We start from the raw sequence: 9,399 nt of genomic DNA on the forward strand, positions 1-9,399 counted from the left end.
GAAGGTGGGGCGGTGGGCGGGGTTATGGGAGCGACATCGCCGGATCAGCTACGGAAACACACACAGGACAAAAAAAAAAAAACAGAGGAAAAGGTGTGAGGCAGAATCTGAGTATTTTTTGTGTTATATAATAACGCTTTTGAAAAATAAGTGTCACAGGAAAGTGTTTCAGACGGAGCCGCGGACTGTCGGTGCTGATGATGTCACTTCCCACAAAAACATTCAACATGCCGACCGCTAGCTGGCTAACAACTTATCATGCAGACAAACGGAGATAACGTTCGCAATCCAAACAATCTTTGTAATCTTTGTACGTTAAAAACAATATTTACCACTGTCAATTTTTATTTGTTGCCATAATTTGTTAGCGCCGTAAATAAACAGATTACCATCGGCCTTCCACCTGACGGATATCTGATGCTCCGGCTGAAAGCGCCTTTAGAGAGGGAGCACTTTGATTTCACACACACACACACACACACACACACACACACACACACACACACACACACACACACACACACACACACACACACACACACACCTCCACGTAGTCGGCAGGACAGGGACAGGTGCTGTCGGCTTTACTGGAGATGAGCTCAGGAAGAGGAGGACACCAAGAACACTCCAGACTGGACTCCTCCACCTGGACAGCAGAGTGGAACACAGTAAACACAGTACAGTAGAATACAGTAGAATAGAGCAGAGTACAGTAGAATAGAATAGATTTGAATACAGTAGAATACAGTACAGTGCAGTAGAATAGATTTGAATGGAGTAGAGTAGAATACAGTAGAGTAGAACACAGTACAGTAGAATACAGTAAAATAGATTTGAATACAGTTGAATAGATGTGAATACAGTAGAATAGATTTGAATGGAGTAGAGTAGAATATAGTAGAGTAGAACACAGTACAGTAGAACACAGTACAGTAGAATACAGTAGAATAGATTTGAATACAGTAGAGTAGAATACAGTAGAATATAGCAGAATACAGTAGAGTAGAATAGATTTGCACACAGTAGAATACAGTAGAATAGAGAAGAATATAGTAGAATAGAGTAGAATACATAGATTTGAATAGAGTAGAGTAGAATACAGTAGAAAACAGTAGAGAAGAGTAGTGTAAAATCTGAATTAAATCTGAAACGAATACGGTAAAGTAGAGCAGAGTAAAGTAGAACGAGTAAACATCAGTTCTACCTACAGAAAGGAATAGAGTGCAGTAGAATAGATTATATTTGAAAAGAATACTCTACAGTAGAGTAGAGTTGAGTAGATCAGAGCAGAGATCAGTTCTGGTAGGAGAAGATACAGGCACAATGCAAACTGGACTCATCTGTTTACATAATGGAGCACAATAGAATAGAATAGAATAGAATCGATCTGAGTAGAGAAGAGAAGAAGAAGAGAAGGTTAGAAGAGAATATGATGTAATAGACTAGAGCAGAGTAGAGTAGAGCATGTGACAGGACAGTCAGCCAATCACAGACTTATAATTACAATGGAGTCACAGAACAATCAGCCAATCACTGATGGACTTAACAACAGAGTGACAGGACAGTTAGCCAATCAGAGAGAGACTCACTGGGACCGGGTCGCTGCGAGTGGCGATCTCCAGCAGAATGATGGAATAACTGGAAAAATACACTGGAGTTACCACCGTGTGTGTGTGTGTGTGTGTGTGTGTGTGTGTGTGTGTGCCTGTGTGTGTGTGTGTGTGCCTGTGTGTGTGTGTGTGTGTGTTACCTGAACACGTCCCCAGCCAGTGTGGGCTCCATGTTGGCCTTGTGACACTCGGGGGGCGTGTACACCTCCAGCAGCCTCAGCTGATAGGTGGAGAGAGGCTCCGCCCCTTCCTCCCTCCGATAGGTCCTCAGCCCGTAGTCTGACGGGAGCAACCGCATGTCAGTCAGAGTCAGAGGCAACTTCTGGTCCAATCAACATCCAGAAACTATCTGGGTCAGTAACTGTGCGTTCATGTGTCGTGAGATTTATCGGAAAAAAACGAGTTTCCTATTTGGAAATTTCACAGAAAATTTTGCTACCTGAGTTTCTGAGTTATGACACAATTATAACCTTTAAAGTCCCCATGAAATGATCTCCCATAACTTTTACTTCCTGGTAAACAGAGTATCTTTCATGGTGACATCATCGTGCACCAGGAGGCGTAAATAAAAATTCCAACCGATAAAACATCCCAGATTTTTTTATAGTCCCGCCTCTCAGCTCCTCCCATCCAATCAATCCGCCTTTCTCTCCCTAACTGATATTCCATTGGTTTAGACTTTTGAATGATCCCTCCCTCCCTGCGTTATGTCCCGCCCCAACATCCTGTTTCAACAGGAAATACATCAAATCAAGGAAGTAATGATGCTGTTTGGTCTTTAATCTTCTCAACATGTCGATAAATATAGTTTTGTGTCAGTCAACAGTAAGAACACATAGAAGTTTGTTGTGAACCAGACTATAACCCAAAATTTTGTTCGTCAAATTCGCTTGTCAAGCTGCAGGGCGGCCATGTTTGTTTATCGCTTGTCTTCCTGGTTTGATTTTCTGACAAAATATTTCAGTTTAGTTTGGCAGCCAGCTGGGAAGTCCCAGATGTCTGACTTTACCACAAGCGCATGAACGCACCACATGTCCCAAACCACTTCGATAAACTCAAAAATGCCTGGTGGTCGGAAGGCTTTTTTTAGTTCCTGCAAAGTTGATTGGGAGATACAATGTTTTCACGCAATAATATGTAGACAGTAGACTATATATGACAGTATCTATAGAGAGCAGATTATATATGACAGTATATATCAGTGTTACCGGTGATCTTGCAGACCCAGCGGTCGTCTAACACACAGTTCAGAGACTTGAGTCGGCCGTGACAGATCCTGTGCTGGTGCAGGTACGACATCCCTCTGGCTATATCTGTGGCGAAGGAGAACCTGTGTGTGTGTGTGTGTGTGTGTGTGTGAGAGAGGGAGAGAGAGAGAGAGAGAGGGAGACAGAGAGAGAGAGAGAGAGGGGGGATTTCAAGTCTTTTGAATTTTTCATTAAAGTCTAGTCATTATTGTAATTTTTACTTAAAGCAACATTTTATTTTTTAACCTTTCTCAGATAAGGTGTGTGTGTGTGTGTGTGTGTGTGTGTGTGTGTGTGTGTCCGGCCGTTTACCTGAAGCCCCAGTTTAGCGGGATCTCCTCGTTGAGAAGCACGTCGTTCAGGCTGCCTTTGGGGCAGTACTCTGTTACTATGGCAACGTTAGGCACCTCAACGCAGCCGCCGAAAAACTTACAGAGGTTCGGGTGGTCGAGCTCTCTGGGGAGAGAGAGAGACAGAGAGAGAGAGAGAGAGAGAGAGAGAGAGCATCAAGACACTCAACTCTAATCAGTTGAAAAGTTGATGGGATGGGGAAGGGTGTAGTGTGTGTGTGTGTGTGTGTGTGTGTGTGTGTGTGTTACCTGACTTGTTTGACTTCCTGTCTGATGGCTTTGGAGAGAGAAAAGGTCTTAGTTTGAATCCTCTTAATGGCCACCGTCCTGCCGTCACTGGAGAGGGAAATTACATTAGGATTTAGTAATAGAGATTTTGCAATTTACCAACCAGCTGAGTCTCATGATGGAGGAACAGTGTGAACTGTGTGTTAGTGAATAAAGTGTAAATGTGTCTGAAGCAGCTGTCAGCAGAGAGCAGCTGAGTCAGCTTGTTGTAGTGTGGCTGTAGATCCATTCAGTAACGTTCTCAGTAAAAGTGAAAAGTGTGATAAGGTGGATTTGTTTCCAAATGTAGGTTACTGTGACACAGTAAACTGTCTTGTCTTTAGCCCTAGTCTCTACTCCAAAACATGAAGAGTTGTAGCTTGAGAAGAGTCAGCTCAGTTAACCTGAACAAACTGTTAGCTAGCTAACTAGCCAGCAAACACACTGATGTTAATGTCAACATGCTAACGCTAGCTGCTACTAGCTACGTTAGCTAGTGTGCTAATCAGATGTGTTAACAACAAGACAGTGATGTTAGCTGACCAGATGCTATGGTTAGCTAGCTAACAAGCTGACATTATATATAATATCTGAAGCAACACTTGGCAGTGGCTGCATCTTGTTGCTCTGCATCACAGGGGGCAACTTTGTGTTTTCTGCTTTTATTGTATTTGTTTTTTAAATTTTATTTGTAATAAAGGTTATTGTTTTTATTCTTATTCCATCCTGCCTCTCTGCCTCTGTGGCTCGTCTGTTTGATTCAGGAGCTTCTGCTGTGGAGACTAATTTAAACAGTGTTATATACAGTGTGTGTGTGTGTGGGGGGGGGGGGGGGGGGGGCTGATATATCACACACGGATTTAACATCCTCATAGAAGATCAGAAAGAGAAAGGCAGAGAGAGAGAGAGACAGAGAGAGGGAGAGACCTTCTGCCCTACCATGCCAATATGTCATACTGTTATTTACTCTTACTTGTGTCTGTGTTGCTGTTTCCTGGCTTGTTGTCAAAGTTATGATACGATCAAGCAGCCAAAACCACAGCTGAGTTTTGAGCCAATCAGGAAGAGGCTGGAAGCTGCAGTTCCTCTACAGTCCACTAGAGTCCGGCTCCAGAAAGACTCCAGACCTCCAACTCCAGGAAGTCTCTGGACCACAAACCAACTTGTGATAAAATATAAAGTCAAGACATTTTCTCCAGCAGAGGTTTTGGTCTCAGCAGCTAACTTCACTTCTTCTACTGTGTGTCCTGATGGAGATTTTCAAAATAACTGACATTAACAGATAGAACAGATGAAACATGGGGCTGTTTTCCTAGTGATTGCTAGTGAAGCCTTTTAATAGGAATAAATAGCATTCGTTGAATCAGTGTTTTTGTTTGTTTTTTTAAGAAGAGGAAGAAGATCGTTACATGACAGGTTAGTTCAGGAGGGTCCAGGTGGGACCTGAAGAGAAAGATGGGCAGTGATTCAGCCGTTCTGACAGAAGGGGGCGGAGCTCGCTCCACCACTGTGGTGCCAGGGAGGAGAAGAGTCGATCGGGATGAGAGTCAGAAGATGCTGCAGGAGTCCAGGAGGGAGAGGACCAGAACCTGGACCAGAACCTGGACCAGGAAGGAACGGGCGCATTTGGGGAGGGAGAACCTACAGGAGCGGGTCGTCGCTGCAGAGCAGGCAGAGCAGGACAGCTGCTGGTCCAGGATCAGCCCGAGGTTCTTGGCGGTCTGAGAGGGAAACACAGTGGTGTTGTCATGGTGATGGAGGTCTGTGAGAGGACGACCTGTCCCTGGGAGAAATAGTAGCTCCGTCTTTTCAAGATTGAGCTTGAGGTGGAGAACAGACATCCGAGCACTGAGACACAAGGAGACGCTCCATCAGTTTGTATCTGAGGGGAACAGAGGGAGAGCTGAGTGTCATCAGCATAGCAGTGACAGAAGCCATGAGAGGAGATCACATGACCGAGGGATTTAGAGAACAGCAGGGGCCCCAGGATGGAGCCCTGAGGGACACCGGTGTTAAGTGGACAAGGTCTGGACAGAAAAGCTCTCCATGAGACCTCGGCTTCACTCTGGCTGCTTCGGCTCCAAAAAATGTCAAAATGGTGGCGATTGTAAACCCGATTTTTTGGCTAGTCTTTTATGATATGATACGATTTACTTTATTCCCCATGAGGGCAACTGGGATTTGTTTTGTTTGGATGTCACTTCCTCCTGGACACTGCATGCACCAGCATCTCATCTTACCCATGATCCTCAGCACTGTGGGCTGTGTGGCTTTAATAGGTTAATGAGCTGTCAATCATTCACTCTAACTTAAATTTTATTCTTCACACAGGATCAATAAAGTTTCATCTGATCTCATTTAGGAAACAACAGTCCAGCAGAAAGAACCAGACCATGTAAAGATGAACAATAAAACTGTTTTATTAATAATAATAATAATAATTTTTCCACAACAATAAAATTTAACAAAGGCTCACTAGAAAAGTGTGTAGAGTTCTGTACAGTAGATACAGTACGTAGTAAACTGGCCGCAGCGGCACAGCAGCGCTTCATTCAAACATTATGTACAAATAAAACCACAAAAAACCAGCTAGCAAACAGAAGAGACACAGCGCAGGTTCAGGTTCACTCTGCTCCAACCTGCAGCCTGTCGCCTCCAACACAAGCTAACAGGCTAACCAGTTAACTTGCTAGCAGGTTAACTAGCTAACAGGCTAACCAGTTAACTTGCTAGCAGGTTAACTAGCTAACAGGCTAACCAGCTAGCAGGTCAACTAGCTAGCAGACTAGTTAGCTCCAGCTGCATTCACACATGCACAGGAAAACCTGTTTTTAAGTGTTTTTGTTCCAGATCGACGCTCCTGTCTGTCTGAATACTAACAACAACTAACTACTGTGGCAGGAACACAGAGAGGTCAGGGGTCAGAGGTCAGAGGTCAGGGTCTGGAGCTGGCGGGGATTCAGTGTCTTGCTCAAGGGCACTTCAGCAGGTGGGGGGGGGGGTAAATCTCAGACTTCCTGTTCCTGTGAGCGCAGCCAGTCAATATCAGTTGTTGCCATAGCAACAGGAGAAGTGAGAGGACGATGACATCACCAGTCTGACATCACCGCCCTCTACTCAGCTTCCCGGTCGTCATGACTACGCTTTGGGTTTCACGCCCGTCGCCCGCGGTCGGCTGGTAAACGAGGCTGTTGCCCTGGCGACACCGACTGCTCGTTAACCTTAACGAACTTCATCACATTTTAAAACAAAACAAAACACATTCTCCGTCTGTGAGGGCGACGCCCACTTCCTGTCTCCGTCTGTGAGGGCGACGCCCACTTCCTGTCTCCGTCTGTGAGGGCGACGCCCACTTTGTGTCTCTCTGTGGATTCTGTTTTTGCACACTTGCTTTTTGCTTTCTTTCTTACTTTCAGTCCATCTGTCTACCTGTCTGACTACCTGTCTGTCTGCCTGTCTGCCTGCCTGTCTGTCTGACTACCTGCCTGTCTGCCTGCCTGTCTGTCTGACTACCTGTCTGTCTGTCTGCACCTAGCAGCTAGCTCTCAGCCAGCCTTGTAAAGGAATGCACTTTGGTAGAGTCGACCAAATGCCCTGGGTTTGTGTTAGTCACAACAATGACAACAGTAATTATAATAATAATAATAATAATAATAATAATAATAATAATAATAATAATAATAATAATCATGATAATAATAATCATCATGATGATAATAACAGAGCAGTCTGAGGTACCAACATGAAAAAACGGCGCTCTCTTCAGGAGCATCAAACCATGCTAATGCTAATGCTAGTGTTAGCGCCGCCACAGAGAGAAGCTCACTGTAGCTAGCGGCTAGCTGTGTGCTAGCAGCAAGTTAGCGGCTAGTGTTAGCTTCACCGTAGATAAACATCAGTGCAGCTAGCTGGACGCTAGCGTTGATCGGCTAGTGTTAGCTTAGCCCTGTCAGTGGGAGGGATCACCCGTCTCTAGGCAACGTGTAGCAACAAGTTGGCTGATATGTGTCTGAGTACACACACACACACACACACTCACACACACACTCACACACTCACACACACACACACACACACACACACACTGGGAGTCTCAGTAGTCATCAGTTTAAAGCTACAATCCACGATCCATGCGTCACCACACTTTGCTTGTTTTGTAAACATTGTGTAAGAGAGGGGGCGGGGCTAAGTGAGCTCCAGGTGGGGGCTGTAAGTAAGGGGGGGGTGATGATGTCAGACTGTACAGCTCCTCCTTCTGCTGATAGCAGATCAATATCAGAGGGAAGAGCTGCAGTCTGCTGCACTAGCAAGTCAACTTTCAGTTAGCGTTAGCATGCTAGCTAGCCAGCGAGGTTAGCTGCTGCTAAAAACAAAGAAACTTGTTCCTGCTGCACAGAGGGGGGCAGAGGGAGGCAGGTGGGGGCAAGTGGGGGCAGAGGGAGGCAGGTGGGGGCAGAGGGAGGCAGGTGGGGGCAGAGAGGGGCAGGTGGAGGCAGGTGGGGGCAGAGGGGGGCAGGTGGAGGCAGGTGGGGGCAGAGAGGGGCAGGTGGGGGCAGGTCAGATCGCAGACTGTAGCTTTAACCCTCCAGTCTTTAGTGTTCAGTGGAGAGTTTTAGTGTCCAGCTTACAGGACTGTTGGCTCCACTCAGGTGAGAGCTGGGAACCTCTGGTGTGGGGTCAGAGGTCAGAGGTCAGAGGTCAGGGGTCAGGGGTTCAGACGGTATCTTTGGGCATTGCTGAGGAGACGGTCATGTGACCCTGTGCTGCTTTGCTATTGGAGCAGACCGGAGCCATACAGCAGAGGAACAGGCTTTAACTCAGGTGATGCTTTCTCTTCATACTGGGGGTTGTTTGCTGATCACTGATTGGACGTCACAGGCGCCAACATGGCGGCTTCTGACATGTGGCCCAACTCTGTGTGTGTATGGCTCCTGGTGGGGAGGGGGGTTGTGTGTGTGTGTGCGGGGGGGGGGGGGGGGGGGGGGCAACATGGCGGTGAGACACCGAAGGCACGAAGTTACGACTGTCAGCACTCTGTCTCCACTCGCTAGAAAAACTGATAAAAAACACAATCAACCAACCAATCAAATCCTTAGAAAACAAACAAACAGAAACATCAGAGAGGACCCCCACCCCCCCACCCTCCCTTCAGTACTTCCTGGTTCCTGTCCAGGGGGCGGAGCTTCCCCTGAGATGGGTGGAGCAGGTACTCTGAGTATACACATCATCTGTTCCTGTGCATTACATCATCGTTACATCATCGTTACATCATCCTCCTCCTCCTCAACCTCCTGCTACATCACAGTTCTTCCTCTTCCTCCTCCAGTCTGACTCAGCTTCCTGTGGGCGGAGCCACACTGTGGAAAAACTGAGACATGATAGGCCCAAACACCTGCTGTGTGTGTGTGTGTGTGTGTGTGTGTGTGTGTGTGAGTGTGTGTGTGTGTGTGAGGGAACAGACTTTTAAGTACCCAGAGAGCCTCTGTTGTAGAACGCTGACGTTCCAAATACATACTGCTACATAGAACCTGACTTCACACACACACACACACACACACACACACACACACACACACACACACACACACACAGCTGATCTTCAAGTATAACACATGATACTAAATCTGTAGGTTACATTATTAAGGTTTAGTGACTAAATCCTGATATCCCTCCGCCGGCCTTGGATCTATAAATATCTGTGTTCAGAACACGCTAACAACACGCCAGCTACATGGAACCTGCTTCAGGTGCATTCTGGGCCACTGGATCATCGGAGGAAACCCTTTGATCTCCAGAGCGAGGCTCGTCTCCTCCATCATGAGAATGTGGAACTAGGATCTAATATTTGGCGAGGGGGAGAATTGACCTCTTCTGTTCAAATCTGATTGGTTACCAGCCGTCCCATCATGCTCCACGCAAGCTTCT

At 46.3% G+C, this 9,399-nt stretch overlaps 1 protein-coding gene across 1 annotated transcript in view; it reads right to left on the bottom strand.

Annotated features, from left to right (window-relative positions):
• Positions 1-5,315, bottom strand: part of LOC139657194 (atrial natriuretic peptide receptor 1-like) — a 13,304-nt gene extending 7,989 nt beyond the window's left edge. The window contains exons 1-9 of the mRNA XM_071534954.1: positions 5,120-5,315; positions 4,956-5,031; positions 3,457-3,543; positions 3,170-3,313; positions 2,819-2,940; positions 1,751-1,889; positions 1,590-1,638; positions 545-646; positions 1-48 (exon numbers count right to left, since the gene is read on the bottom strand). The exon at positions 1-48 is cut by the window's left edge and continues 72 nt beyond it. Coding sequence (XP_071391055.1) covers positions 1-48; positions 545-646; positions 1,590-1,638; positions 1,751-1,889; positions 2,819-2,940; positions 3,170-3,313; positions 3,457-3,543; positions 4,956-5,031; positions 5,120-5,315 — 963 coding nt within the window. The remainder of the gene's footprint in view (positions 49-544; positions 647-1,589; positions 1,639-1,750; positions 1,890-2,818; positions 2,941-3,169; positions 3,314-3,456; positions 3,544-4,955; positions 5,032-5,119) is intronic.
• Between the last annotated feature and the right edge of the window lie 4,084 nt (positions 5,316-9,399).

This window comes from Centroberyx affinis, unplaced genomic scaffold (assembly GCF_046629955.1).
Source record: "Centroberyx affinis isolate AG114_WGS23_722 - 3 ecotype Tasmania unplaced genomic scaffold, CSIRO-AGI_Caff_v1 ptg002637l_1, whole genome shotgun sequence".
Taxonomy (NCBI): domain Eukaryota; kingdom Metazoa; phylum Chordata; class Actinopteri; order Beryciformes; family Berycidae; genus Centroberyx; species Centroberyx affinis.